The sequence below is a fragment of the Mytilus californianus genome, unplaced genomic scaffold, assembly GCF_021869535.1.
Source record: "Mytilus californianus isolate M0D057914Y unplaced genomic scaffold, xbMytCali1.0.p SCAF_7, whole genome shotgun sequence".
Classification (NCBI taxonomy): domain Eukaryota; kingdom Metazoa; phylum Mollusca; class Bivalvia; order Mytilida; family Mytilidae; genus Mytilus; species Mytilus californianus.
Genome location: NW_026262723.1, coordinates 7,069,976 through 7,085,818, shown reverse-complemented (window position 1 = coordinate 7,085,818; position 15,843 = coordinate 7,069,976). Strand labels below are relative to the sequence as shown.

General features: G+C 33.3%; 1 protein-coding gene across 1 annotated transcript; it reads right to left on the bottom strand.

The window, feature by feature from the left end:
- Positions 1-894: 894 nt before the first annotated feature.
- Positions 895-9,240, bottom strand: LOC127708984 (uncharacterized). The gene is made up of 4 exons (XM_052214232.1): positions 8,903-9,240; positions 7,093-7,188; positions 5,484-5,636; positions 895-2,393 (listed from the first exon to the last, which is right to left on the bottom strand). The coding sequence occupies exons 1-4, from the start codon at positions 9,096-9,098 to the stop codon at positions 2,164-2,166; spliced, it is 675 nt and encodes a 224-aa protein (XP_052070192.1). The 5' UTR covers positions 9,099-9,240; the 3' UTR covers positions 895-2,163.
- Between the last annotated feature and the right edge of the window lie 6,603 nt (positions 9,241-15,843).

Below are 15,843 nucleotides of genomic sequence, written 5' to 3'. Positions count from 1 at the left end.
AGGTGATTTATGAATTTGAACTAGCGGGGGAAAACAACTCCCGCCAAAAAAGATTTTTAAATCATATGGGTTTCATGGCTGAACATTGTTATATCGGATTAACTGAAAGCAGTTTTTCAAAACAACATGAATATACAGTATAAGGGTCCTTCATTTCTTTATTTTGAGGCCGTTTTCCCTATTCTTTATGTTTGTTGCCTATTATTCTCTTTTCTTTATTTTTTGGTCTTTATTATTCTTTTATTTATTTTTGTCCCTTCATTCTGTCTTTTTGCTCATTATTCTCTATTTGCTGTAAACCCTATCCAGACCGTCTTGTATATGACGTCAGATATAATTAAACTATTATACTAGTATATAACATTCTTGGTGTAAACTTGTGGTAATTATACACATGACCATCCGAGAAAGTAATTATGGCAGTATTAGTGTTGAGAGCGTGGTTCTACTAATAAGAAATAGTATAACTTGTTCATACATACATACGTTTAAAATAAAACACTTAACCTAGCCGTAGGATTAGCACTGGACGACTTAATCTCCCAAAGCTTAACATTTTTTTAACAGTCCATTTTACAAGTTATAGAGATAAAGGCCCGTAATATATAGGCCGGGCTGCGACAGTCAAATGACAATCGGAATAAGAATTTTAAACCAATTATATATATGGTCACTGAGTCACGCTTATTGAACTTCATTTTCTCATTTAAAATCCAAATTCAAAGAGATGACATCTTTAATGTCTTATCAAAAACAAATATCGCCTTAAAAGATTCTCGTCTGAAGTTGTCAATCGAAAGTCATCAGGTAAAATTCGTTTATGTAAATTTTAATTTATTCGAGACATGCCAACTTAGCTACGGGCTAGAATATTTATAATAAAATGTCTGTATCTAAGATTTACACTTTTATTTACTTTTAATGAAAATATATATAAAGTAAAATTAGTGCATATATGATAAACAAAATCAAACATTTTCACATGTATATATGTATATATGTATATTGCCTCGCACATTACTTTAAAAATAAAATAAAATACATTTAGGTAAATCTTATTTGAATTAGCGACATTATTGGATTTCATGACAATGCTGTTTTCTGTCAGAAAGGTTTATCTTTGAACTCGCGTGCATGTTTTATTATATTCTATTTAATATGCAAATGATAGGCGGACTAAAAGAGCGATGTTATTTCAATAGCATGACTTCGAAAACTCCTACCCCAGTTTGTCTCCACCGCCTACGCCGGTTTTCTCCAAAGCCTACCCCTGATTTTCCACCGCCTCATTATATAAGTTATCAATACACTAAACAAATCTTTTTAAAAGTACACAATTTTTATAACGATATGCGTGTAAAATATATTGTAAAATCAGGTTGGTGGCAATTGTATATAATTTCATAATAATACAAATCTCAATTTCCAAAGGCAAAAATGTTTTATCATCTATCCTTCCTATCAAAAATTAAAGATATTACAGGTCAAACATGTAAATCAGTTCCCAGTGACAGTTCAAATAATTGTATACCGTGTTATTTAGATCACTGCGACAATCTTAGTTGTTTTTATTTATTTTACAATGGACCCTATAATGTCTTCGTTTAAAATGTCTACAAAGTAAAAAATGTAAGATAATACTGTTTAATTAGTCTTTGGTCAAGTAATAAACTCCTGTGAAATGTTAGATATAAATATTTGTATATCCATTGTTGGTTGCCCAGCTGCACGGATTCTTTGGCGGTTGTGGTGTTTCATCCGGTTGATCTTAGAAATTCATACACGTTGTCGTAATGGTACAGTTATAAAAATGTTAATAAATCACTTCTGTAATACAGTATTTTGTTGACACCCGACACCGCTTATATTTTATGACCTCAAGTTAAAAACCAATTTTAAAACGTATATACATTTTACTGCACATACAAGTCATGCAAATTGCACGCATACCGAAAACGAAAATTTTAAAAGGTAAAATTACAGGATACAATTGTTTTTAGCATTGATATACAATGTGATTTAAAAATGAATGCTTTTTGACATCAACAATTATCGAGATTCACATTTAAGTAAGTAAATATTCTGTGGACATGAACACTCTCCTTATATCCACATAGAGTATTACAAGTACTGGTTATACTTTGCCGAACCGTGAGGCGAGATCTATTCTGAGAATGTGGAATATTTGCCTGTTTCATTGACATCATCATAGTCCACACATAATAGACATATATACATAAAGGCTAAAATAAAGCAAAGTCCAGTTCCAATCCACGACGTCATGAATGTCCAGTCATATTTTATCTCTGTGTTTGCAGGATAAAGATAGTTTTTATTCTCATCTAAATCTCGTAATGCCATGAAACACACGTTACTTGCTACACCTGCCATTGCTGAAATAATAAATGGGCAAATTTAATACACACCTTAAGGGTAAATATTGTACACATACACAATATATATGTACAGTATAGCAAAATAGCTTTCGAAACAAACAAACTAGAGGCTCACCTGATTCTTTTTTGGTTTTGGAAATCATGTAAAAATAGATTAAAGTCATAACAGATACCCTAATAATGAGTGAGGCCAAATTTGGTTTAATATTGGTCCTGTAATTTAATAAAAAATCCTGGTGGCCATCTTGAACAGTAAATCAGCAACAAAGTAGCAACACTTAATCAGCACCTCATAAGAAACATTTATGCCATGTTTTGGTTTCATTCCATTCAGTGCACCTCTAGAAGAAGCATTTGTATGTATTTCCCATAGGGTCTTATGTTAAAGGAAGTCCCCCCCATTGGCGGCCATCATGGATGAAGGATCAGCTTCAAAGTAACAAAACTTAGTCAGCACCTCATAAGGAACATTCATGCCATGTTTGGTTTCAATCCATTCCGTATGTGGTTCTCTAAAAGAAGACATTTGTATGTATTGTCCATAGGGTCCTTTGTTAAACATTGTCCCCATTTGGCAGCCATCATGGATGAAGGATCAGCTTCAAAGTAACAACACTTGGTCAGCACCTCAAAAGGAACATGCATGCCATGTTTGGTTTCATTCCATTCAATGGTTCTCTAAAAGAAAACATTTGTACGTATTTCTCGTAGGGTCCTATGTTTAACTAAGTCCTCCGCTGGCGGCCATCTTAGATTATGGATCGGCTTCATAGTAACAACACTTGGTCAACACCTCATAAGGAACATTCATGCCATGTTTGGTTTCATTGCATTTAGTGGTTCTCTAAAAGAAGACATTTGTATGTATTTCCCATAGGGTCCTATGTTAAACTAAGTCCCCGGCTGGCTGCCATCTTGGATGATGGATCAGCTTCAAAGTAACAACACTTGGTCAGCACCTCATAAGGAACATTCTTGCCATGTTTGGTTTCATTCCATTCAGTGGTTCTCTAAAAGAAGACGTTTGTATGTATTTCCCATAGGGTCCCATGTTAAACTAAGTCCCCCGCTGGCGGCCATCTTGGATTATGGATCGGCTTCAAAATAACAACACTCGGTCAGCACCTCATAAGGAACATTCATGCCATGTTTGGTTTCATTCCATTCATTGGTTCTCTAAAAGAAGACATTTGTATGTATTTCTCATAGGGTCCCATGTTAAACTGTCAGCACCTCATAAGAAACACTCATGCCATGTTTGGTTTTATTTTATTCAGTGGTTCTCTAAAAGAAGACATTTGTATGTATTTCCCATAGGGTCCTATGTTAAACTAAGTCCCCTGCTGGCTGCCATCTTGGATTATGGATCAGCTTCATAGTAACAACACTTGGTCAACACCTCATAAGAAACATTCATGCCATGTTTGGTTTCATTCCATTCAGTGGTTCTCTAAAAGAAGACATTTGTATGTATTTCCCATAGGGTCCTATGTTAAACTAAGTCCCCCGCTGGCGGCCATCTTGGATGATGGATCGGCTACAAAGTAACAACACTTGGTCAGCACCTCCTAATGAACATTCATGCTATGTTTTGTTTCATTCCATTCAGTGGTTCTCTAAAAGAAGTCATTTGTATGCATTTCCCATAGGGTCCTATGTTAAACTAAGTCCCTCACTGGCGGCCATTTTGGATGATGGAACAACTACAATGTAACAACACTTGGTCAGCACTTTGTAAGGAACATTCATGCTATGTTTTGTTTCATTCCATTCAGTGGTTCTCTAAAAGAAGTCATTTGTATGCATTTCCAATAGGGTCCTATGTTAAACTAAGTCCCCCGCTGGCGGCCATCTTGGATGATTGATCGGCTACAAAGTATCAACACTTGGTCAGCACCTCCTAATGAACATTCATGTTATGTTTTGTTTCATTCCATTCAGTGGTTCTCTAAAAGAAGTCATTTGTATGCATTTCCCATAGGGTCCTATGTTAAACTAAGTCCCTCGCTGGCGGCCATCTTGGATGATGGAACGGCTACAAAGTAACAACACTTGGTCAGCACCTTGTAAGGAACATTCATGCTATGTTTTGTTACATTCCATTCAGTGGTTCTCTAAAAGAAGTCATTTGTATGCATTTCCCATAGGGTCCTATGTTAAACTAAGTCCCCCGCTGGCGGCCATCTTGGATGATGGATCGGCTACAAAGTAACAACACTTGGTCAGCACCTCATAAGGAACATTCATGCCATGTTTGGTTTCATTCCATTCAGTGGTTCTCTAGAAGAAGTTCAAAATGTAAAAAGTTAACGCCGACGACGGACGACGGACGCCAAGTGATGAGAAAAGCTCACTTGGCCCTTCGGGCCAGGTGAGCTAAAAAGTGAGACTCGCAGAGATTTTCTACCGTTTTGTAGCGAGTAAACATATATTTTCAATTGTATTTCCCGACAATGTACTACACTGTTTGTATCCTGTAATGTGTACTGATACGACGTTAAGCAATATGATATCAACAATCAATCAATCAAATCTGCAACTTTAGTTATAACCCACTGTTGTCTTTGATTTTCATTCTTTGTATGTATACTATTAGATGAAAATACGAAAAGAAGATGTGGTCGATGAAGCGACAATCCAGCAATACAAAATCCGAAAGACATCTAGAGGCAAATATTCAGCACTTGTTGGATTGACATAGAAAGAATTTTATACTGTCACCGAATAAAACACTATACTGGAAAAAACAGTTACTACGGACACCTTGGGTTGCAAAAGTTAAACCACAGAGAGCGTGGAACTATAGTAAGAAGGGCGTTAAACCACAGGGAGCGTGGAACTATAGTAAGAAGGGCGTTAAAACAATTTCATTTGATAAACAATGCATGGAAAGTGCGAATCGAGAAAGGAGAGATCGGTTTTAAAATCTAAATATCTTCCAAAAATCTCATTTTGCTACTGAAATATTATTCAATCATTATGTCTCAAGTACTGTTAATGTAACATCTTCACCAATTAGAAACACCGCATAACATATCTATACATCTGTTTTTGACTGTAGACTATGCATATGATATTGTTTATTACCTGCTAACAAGAACATTATAGCACTGGCTAAATATATAGATGACCTCTTTGGGTTCTTTCTACATGGCCACAATCCACAAATCATTGTTAAGACTGCAAATATCTGTATTGCTCCACATGTTATTAATAATCCAACCCATGATCTCTCTAGATCTGAAATGAAACATGACCGTTTTTTTTATCAAGATTTATGATTGAATGTTAAATGTCTGACCTTAAACTTCGGAATTCATTTTTCGGATGATTCATCCTTTGCATGACGAAGATCGTTCAAATGAAGACAGTCAGTTTTTATGTTTTGCAAGTGACAATCTTCAAAAAATATTTAATTGGGTCTAAAGCATAATAAACATTAACATTAACACGGCGTGTAGAAGTCAACAATCAATATAAAGTGGTTTACTGTACTATTGATAAGAGTATAGCATTGTCTTTTGTCAGATCTGCAGAATACATGTACTAAAGGTTAGATTGATTGTTGTTTGTTTAATGTCCTGAAGAAAATATTTCACAAATATTACAAATTACTCGATTAATCGATTTTAAAATAAACTCTGGAAAAGCGGGTCGGTCGGGAAGAAAAATTATAAATTTGAACAGTCGCTGGAGTGAATCAACATCGGAATTCCCAAAGAGTTGTTGATAGAGCTCTTAGCACGAATACAGCGTTTCGCTCTGTCCACACAAGGCATCGAATTTACATACATTTTTGGTAGAAGTGACTGCATATTTAAATGCTCATCACACCTACAACAAATGCCCATAAGATGAAGATTTTTTTTAAACAGCCGAATGGGGTCATATTTCTATTACTGTTCAACCCTTGGTGTTTACTATTGTTTTTTTCCAAATATTAGAACTCCTAGGTTGATCAACACTACAAAACCTGCCGAGCAAACTTGAAAGATTGTCCAATTTTAAGTTTGTTAAACATACATGTATCACCATTGAATTTCTAACCATGTACCTATTAGACTATTAAAACGGACAAGCATCAACGTATGAAAAGTGCGAACCAAGAAATGGTTGGTTTGTATTTCTAAAACACATTTACAGTTTTATCAGAACGATCTCATCAAAGCATTTTTTCTCGATTCGCAATTTCCATGCATTGAGCATTCTAGTCGGTCGCTTTAGAAAGACTGACGATATATATAAATCATTACGAGGCTTGCTTTCAGTTTTTAAATACTACCATCTAAATATGAACATCACTTGATTGCAAGACCATATATATACATACTGGAGATGTAAATATCCAAAAATTTTAAGTTTGATTTACGTAATAGGATGGTTGTCTTACAGAATGTAACTTGTGACATACTTATCATAAGTGCATACATGTATCAACTGACTTACTATGTGGCAGTCACTGAGGTAGACCCCATTTTTGACTATTTTCTCGCGTTTTATTTACTGAAATGCGTGTTTTCTTTGGATCCCCTCAACCCCGTTCAAGTCATTGTCAAGAGTTCACTAAACTAAATGGGTAACATATATTTCTCATTTAGACACCATAAAATTATTTATAATCCAATCATATGTAATTTAATTCTAAGGAACAAACGGATTCGAAAGAAATAAATGTATGACTATTTCAGATACTTACGAAGGTATCTAATACCATCGGAATCCTCTGGAGCTTTCCTTGGAATCAAATCTTCGTATGTATACACACAGTTCTCATATCTCACTCTTTCTTCGGCTGAGGAAGATAAAATTATAAATGAAGCGTGTAACACATTGGATAAACAATAAGCTTCTAAATTTACGGACAGTTAACAACATCTTTTTGTTTGTGTATTGTTCAATCTTTGCTTTTTTAAGTATTGCTTTATGGACTGGTGTTTTTTTCCCCTCTTTGACCGCGGTGTTTTTTCCTTGTGCTTTTGTTTGCTTTTGCTAATTTGTATCTACTGTGTCTTCCTTCCAATGCTTCCTTCTTTGCGACTCTATACTCATATTATCACATTTCTTAGCTTTAAGGTGGTTTTGCACATTTTCATTAACCGTGATACTTTGTTTTGCGTTTGATGTTCATTGTCGTGTTTGCATTAATTCAAAAGCTTTAAACTAATTTCCAGTTCATTGTTACATAAAGTTTCATTGTCAAATACATCTCTTGTACCTTATAAATAAAGTTTCATTGTCAAATAAATCTCTTGTACCTTATAAATAAAGTATTTATACATTCTTGACTTTCAAACTCTTGGGTTTAGCAATCGGACGCTAACATTTATAAAGCGTTATTTTCATTTTGTATTTCCTAAAATACCTAGTCACCCCTTTTCATATTCCAACATACAAATGTGTTTATTCCTTTTAGCGTATACATAAAAGTTTATAGATGTTCAATGCCAGTACAGGAACAAACGTATATTTACAAAAATGCATGTATAAAAGGTAGGAAATAGAACAGTTTGTCATTAATGACGTTACAAATAACATGTTTAAGAAAGTGCACTTGTCTGTTCTGACTGCAAATTAATGCATGTTGTACATGTCAAACCGTATATTTATTAAAAAAACGTTTTTTTCTGTCAACAGTTTTTACCTGTAAAATCCAACTACTGGTATTAATTATTCTCCTCCACAATAACCCATAATTACATTGGTTTGTCAATAACACGTATAAATGTTATTTATATAACAAAAGAAATCTATATCATTAACTTCTTTAGTAAGACACTTCCAAAACATAACACTCAAACTGAGTCGATGCAATGTAAAAAGGGTCTGAGTGTGGGGGCATTTATGCAATCTCTGTCTGAACTATTATTTATACATGATCTTTTAACACTGCTTATGAGATTGTTATTTTTTCTCTCCATATTCGTTAATACCAATGTATATGTTTATTTAAGTTGAACAAACTTACAAAATGGGCGTGCCTTCATGAATTCTAATACTAATAGTGTACTGTAAGAATTACTTATCTAAATCACCAAACAAATATCCCCATAGAAGAAAGAAAAATGAAATATATTTAAAATACAGACGATCAAAAACATTATTTTAAAATAAAAATTTAACATTTATTGGAAATAACAAGGGTCTTAGCATTCGTGATTTAATCTTTTATTTGAAATTAAATTTTCTTATTCGTTGTAAATGTGAAAATGGAACATTTGTCCTCAACCCATCACTCATATCGCACGTACATAGAGTGGAGAAGTTGTTAGAAATGGATAAGGACACTGTGACTTTTTACATTTACATTATAACTTAAATATATTTCTGTAACTTTTAATTTTCAGCCGCTTATCACATACAAATACACAGTAAAGTTAAATTATTTTAATGGTATCGACTTTTTTTTCAATCAGTAAAAAGTAAAATCACAAAAAATACTGAACTCCGAGGAAAATTCAAAAAGAATAGTCCCCAATAATTGATCCCTTCAATATTTCTATACATACCCGACGGTGTTTCGTAAAGATAACACTTCCTCCACATTCCATATCGATAGGAAAATGTATTTTTGATCGTTGTATTGCTATTATTTCCAGCATCAACTTCATACCAATAATCGAAATATATGCTGATTAAAGTCAAAGCTAAAGCTGAAATCATGAAAAAAACAGACACTGCAATGGCACACATGTGTTTACCCATTTTGAAAACGATACAATAATTCCTAATGACAAATGTTGAAGAAAATTGAAAATTTCGAAAAATATGACCACAAGTCTCAGCTCGTACTGGGAGCGGCCATTTCTAAATAATGAGTAAAAGAAAACCTATACTGTCAACCGGTTTACCTATTAATACCTGTGTTAAAAGCAATCAAGGGACTTTCTCAAACGATAAAAGAGACAGTAGGATTTGATTTATGATTACAACAATTATCTACCTGTACTACAGTGCGATTGGAATTTCTTTTATTATTTATTGAAAATAAATTTCCTTCATATTTACGCACTATTACATATAAAATGTTTAACTTTGTATCAAAACAGGTGTTCATCATATTCACAGTCATACGTTATACTGGGATTTAAACAATTAAACAGGTAAAAATGCCAAAACTTCCTCAATAAATTTTAAAAATTATCTATTTTTGTTGAAGGAAGAATTAGGTCTGTGTGTATCTCCAGTTGATAATGTGTTAATTGTTAAAGGACAAATGGGACAATTTAAAGATAACAAACAGCGATACAGTGTATTTTACATTCTGAAAAAATGACGATTAAAATAATAAATGGTTTGAATTTGTATTATTCTGATTCTATTGAAAACAACAAGAACAACATGCATTTTATGTGTCTGTGTTTATATGTTTTTTTTTTAATAAATGGGGGGGGGGGGGGGGGGGGGGGGGGTGGGGGGGGGGGTGTGGGGGGGGGGGGGGGCTAGGAAGGAAAGCGAAAAGTCAGATCAAAAGAAGTACATGTGGTTTTTTCGACTTCGTTTATTTAATTTTGACTGGACATTTACTCACTGATAATGAATTATTTCAAAGTATGTTCGCAAGGGTTTGACATGTGATAGGATTGAAATCCATGATATTAAGATATTTTATATAACAAAATGTAGTTTTACTCTTGTTATCGCGTGTTGATAGCCTGTACTCTCAGGCCTTGTTCTGTAATTGTAATTCTTATTTATTTCGTTTCAAAAATATAAAAAGGATACGAAATAAGAGTAAATTATTTTCAACTGAACAGTTCGAAATCAGCAGGTATTGACAAAAATGTAAATTCTAAGGAGAATTATGATATTTTTTACTTCTATTGCTCATGTAATATGCAATGAAATATATCTTCACCTTTTTGTTCAAAATTTTCAGTAGAGTATAAACATGTTGCCTCAAACATTAATCCACAAAGATCCATCAATGGAAAGGTCATGAAGACCTTTCACAAATTCATGGTGTATGCCAGACCGATTTGTTTCTGTATTTCAGTGTGGATTGGTACACTATTTCTGCTTTTAACAGAACTATAACATTATGAATTAAAAATTTGCAAAGGTTATTCTATATCTTTATTTCACAGCTTGTCATTACAGTTTGAATGACATTCCAACTCAACTCGTATTTATAGTCATATATTTATAGTAAAAATGTAATACACAGATTTTCAAGCGGAAATATTTACGCCTTTTATTCATATCAATGAACTGTGTTGAAAAAATACAATAGACGATAGGGTATATGTTAAATTTTTGTCTTTTGTTCGCAAGGGATAATCGGATTTCTTTAAACCGAGGGAAGATCTCAAAATATACAAGTTAGTGTCAATGATTAAATGATTAAATATTTAAAAATCAATGGTGTCTCAGATAAGTTCCACAACCAATGGTGGCGTGTCGGATTCTAAATAGCAAGTATTGACTTTCTCATCAGGTGCCGTTGGAATTAACACGTCAATGTGAATTTGAGATGAAGAATAGCAATAAAAGCGCGGAAAATTTGCTGTATCATTTTCATTTGAACGTTATAATTTTGTGTTCTGAATTGATACACCATATCTACAAGCAGTATAACTTCATTGGTCACGTATTACTAGCGAGCAAAAACATTATTGATTTTGTTGTTGGTATTTTTTACTATGGCTAAATCTTGTCAAGTTTTAGTTAAATTGTTTAATGGTTTGGCGGAGAATACCCTTGAAAAGGTTTACGAACGACGGACGCCCAGTGATAACAAAAGATCATACTAAACTTCGGCTAGACGAATAATAAAAACAAAATCAGAGTAGCCAATTCAAACTAAGGATAAGTGTGATATGATTGCCAAGAAGATAAATATCCAAACGACGTGAATTTAAGCAACTATAGGTGCACATCCATCAACAATGAGAAAAAAATCAATATACGTATACTAGTACTAGTATTCAGCTATAAAAGACCCCGACATGACAAAAATATGAAACAATGCAAAAAACGAAAATACCAACTGCAGGATTATAAACAATAAACGAAAAACAAATATAGCATCCAGCAGCAACCAACCAAAACCACTAAATTACGGACACCTGACATGGGACAATCTCATATATTGGTGATAACAGCATTTGGAAATAGCTAGATTTGCTTACACCTAAATGCGCATAATTTATAATATTTCCATTACGGTTTACGACGATCTTTTATCATAAGACATGAATTATCTCTCTTTGAATACTTCAATTTAATAGTACTATTTCAATTTTATCACACTGCAAAGAACCGTCAAAATTAAGAATCAATCGCAAGTAGAATTCAAAGTTTACTTCACTCTAGCAGTTTTAGAAAGTCAATGGTAAAATTCACTGCAATAAACAAATTCCGTGTATTGATCGAATCCAACCCGGAACTTTACTTTGTTTCCAGAGAAGCTCATATAATTTTGCAAATTTAACTCTTTCTGTCAATGGTGCTGTAATGCGAATATCGGAAATCCTAATGTTGTGAAAATTAAAAAACAAAAACAAAAAATAACAAAACAGATTGAATTAAACGCTGAACAAGAATAACCAAAGCAACAAAAATCAAAAGGAACATATGTGAATCTGGAGGATAAACTAACTTCAGCTAACTTTAATTATATCAAAAATATATGACAGTTCAAAAGGACTTCCTTGCTAATGATGTCTTGGGGAAGTACGTACAGTCCACCAGTAGTGGCAACGACCATTTAGATTTACCAGTTAACTCGATACACATACGCAAATTTGAAAAAAATCTCGTCGGCGGTGCTCGAAACTAAATCCGAAAGTATCAATATAAACATTTGATACTAATTTCAGTGTGAATATCACATGATTCTAGAAAAAAAACTTAATCAGGTACGCGCTCGATCAAACGTTTGAAAAACCAAATGCATAAAACACTTGCGAGAATAAAAAAACTATCGAAATGTTATAAACCCGACTTTAGCGTAACCAGTTGTATCCTTATCTTTAACAGAATTCCACTGAATGTCTGTGCCAAGTATAGTTAGATGAAAATCATTCCTGTACCAAAGCACTAGTTATTAGGTTAATACTAATATCGGAGTGGAGGGTCACCATAAAAAAAATGTGTCACCCGGCTGTCAAACATACAAAATGTACTAAAACCAAAATTGTATGGCCATATGAGAAGACACGGACCCCTCGAACCGCTGTACCCAGTTGTAGTTATAAACACATGACCTCAGTACAGTGATCACGTGGCACTTGTAAGAGCTACCATGTGAAGCATCAAAACCAATACGGTAAAAACAGCAAAATACTTCTTAAATTATCTTTATTTGATGTAATTTTAGAATAATTTATAACCTTAACATTTTTCAATAAAAATAAACCCTAATTGACACACCCACACCCACACACATATATATAAAAGAACATCCTGCTAGTCGACAAGACAATTTTATAATGTAAAGGGGTTTACGTTTTCAATTAAAAAAATACGCTTTTAGTTTGTCACCTGAAAGGAGTTAAGGAACAATTTTGCCTTCATTTATTTCACACCAGGAACTTTTCAAAAAGTCTTTCAATCTTTACAAACAATTACATTTTTTATCATAGCTTAACAGGTGTATTTTGAGCGTATTATAGAATATGTACACAAAGCATAAATGCATAAAAATGGTTGATAACTTCAATTTTGATAGATTTTGGCATATGTTGAGTAATTTAAAAAAAAAAGGACAATATAAAATTCAATCTTAACTGTTGTTAACAGCTGTTTACTTTTATCTGCTAACATATATGTCATTTGGTCTCTGGTGGAAAGTTGTCTCATTGGCAATCATACCACATCTCCTTATTTTTATATTATAATAAGTAAAACCATGGCATTGCTTTAAAAAAAATCATGTTCTTAAGAATAACCTTCGATGCAATATTTTACAAAAACATGTATAATATACGCTTTTGTGTCTGCAACAGACATGAATAGGGTTGTGATGAATAACGTTTTGAAAAATGAATACATGTGAAATTAATGTAAATACATGTACTAACCAAAAAACCAATATAAAAATAAGAAGATGTGGTATAATTGCCAAAGATAAAACTCTCCACCAGAGACCAAAATGACATAGAAGTTAACAACTATAGGTCACCGTACGGCATATAATTTAGTACGAAAGACACGCGTCTTGTCTTCATACGACCAAACAGTGGAACAAAGTTGAAGAACATTGAAAACCAAAAGTAAAAAAAAATGTTGTGTTAATCTTAATAAGGCCACATTTGCTGAGGGGTAGTTAAACCTTAGTGATTCGAATGATTTTTACATTTTGTGAGCAGTCACTTTACAGAAAATTATCGTATCAAAAAACTACTATGATGGTGTTACCGTCGTGAAACGAAACGTTCACCAACAGTGGCATTAAACCAATGGTTTAAAAAAATCACCAAAGATACCAGGCTTAAAATCTGTACGTAAAATATATCAAGTATATTATTGTGTCTCTTAAATATTCAAATTCAATGAGGTTTTAACAATATTTTGATTTTCATTCAAATAAAAGGGGACGTTGACCCTACTAATTTAAAGATTATCAATATTATGCCAGTACACCAGTACTAACTATCGATATAATGATACCATTAGAGGATTTCTTTCACTAACAGTGACATTAAAGGCGTTTTAATAATGTAGAATTTCCGGAAACTTAAGAGTGGATCTTATCATAGAAGTAATAAAGATCTGATGCATCATTTTCGAAAATTTGTTTCTCCCCAGAGATACTCGAAACAAATATTAAAGTTAGTAGAACAGCAATCAACCTAGATCAACCTAAAACCAAACGAAAAAAACAAGAAAAAGATACCGGATTATCGGTAGTATAACCTTAGAATTGAAAAAAACAAGAAAAAGATACCGGATCATCGGTAGTATAACCTTAGAATTGAAAAAAAAAACATTTGTGTTCAACTGAAATCTTGAATATCAAATTAATATCACTCCTGACCAGTACAAAAACCCTGTCTTCTGGACTAGGTTAGTAATACCCCGGGGACTTGCAGTCAACCATCAGTCGAATTAACTTAACATTACAAGATATTGAAGTTGATTTCATGTATCAAGTCGATTTTACGAGCTATTCGCGGATTATTACTGTGATGGCTATTTAAATTTGAATGCATTACAAGTTATTGTGAATGTCGTATATCATGGAGGAACGCCGCGCACGACTAAAAGTTTGAGAATCAAAGCTTATAAAACGTTTGGAGTAACATAACAGAAATTACCTAGATCAAACAGATACAGTCTAAGACTAGTTTTGCAAGGAACAGTTGGAACATTTGTACCATTACAAGGTCTATAAACTGAAAGTTTGCAATCAAAGAAACCAAATCTAGACTGGTTCCCTGTCCTTTATCTGGTGTTTCTAACTGTATGTTGCAAGGGAGAGAACTAGCCTATAATAAAATTATGCCGTAAGCTGGTTAATTACCGCCCTTGCCAGATACGGGTATCTGAGTCACCCTTGTTGTCAAGAGCCAAACAGATAATGGACAGGGAAGCAGTCAAATCATGCCTATTCAAAAGACTTCGATCACTATCGCATTATAGTTTTTTGCATTATAAATGAAGTAAAACCCGAATACAGTCTCAATCAATTAAAAGAATTCTCATCAGAATACAGTAGCCAGATGTTTAACTATAGACATGCGAACATAAAAATGAGATGTCAACACCCATCGGTTAAATACACCGCAAAAGCCTCAAATTAAAGTAATATTTACATAAAACATGAAAAATAATTCCTTATTCTAAGATAGTTACATACTTACATGTATATATTTCTTAATAACTTATCTTTCCTTAGACCATAAACAATTACATGTGTGTATATAAGAATATAAAATGTATAAAATCAAATCACTAAAATATACATAATCAATGAGTGAATCTTAGACCATCTTACACCTGTTATAGAGAGAAAATTGTTATTAATAAGGTCTTGAGTAAGCGGATGAGAAATCTCTCATGACAAAGAGGTTTGTCAGTGGAAGAATACTGAGACACAAACTCTGGCGTGTTACTTGCATGCTGTTTCATATTGCACGAGTGCTAAGATCTACACATCTCATGATTTGAAAAATTGGACAAGAGTTATGATAGTTTGTTTTATCGAAATGAAATCTCGTCATTTTTTTTATATGGATTGGTCTTTGCTGTCAAATTCTTAATTAGAAGAAAGAGGAATCGGATAGAAATACATACGACATAGAATCTAAGAAAATTGAAGACGTTTTGTTTGTAAAATTTTATATCCTAGATCTGAAAGGGGGTGGGAAAACATTCACAAATCATTGTTCACAAGAATACAAGCAATATCATGCACGCAATATTTGCCACTGGACGTTTACCAAACATAATAAGTCAACTATCATATATCAAATTAAGGATATAGTTCCTTGTACTTTTAGCACAC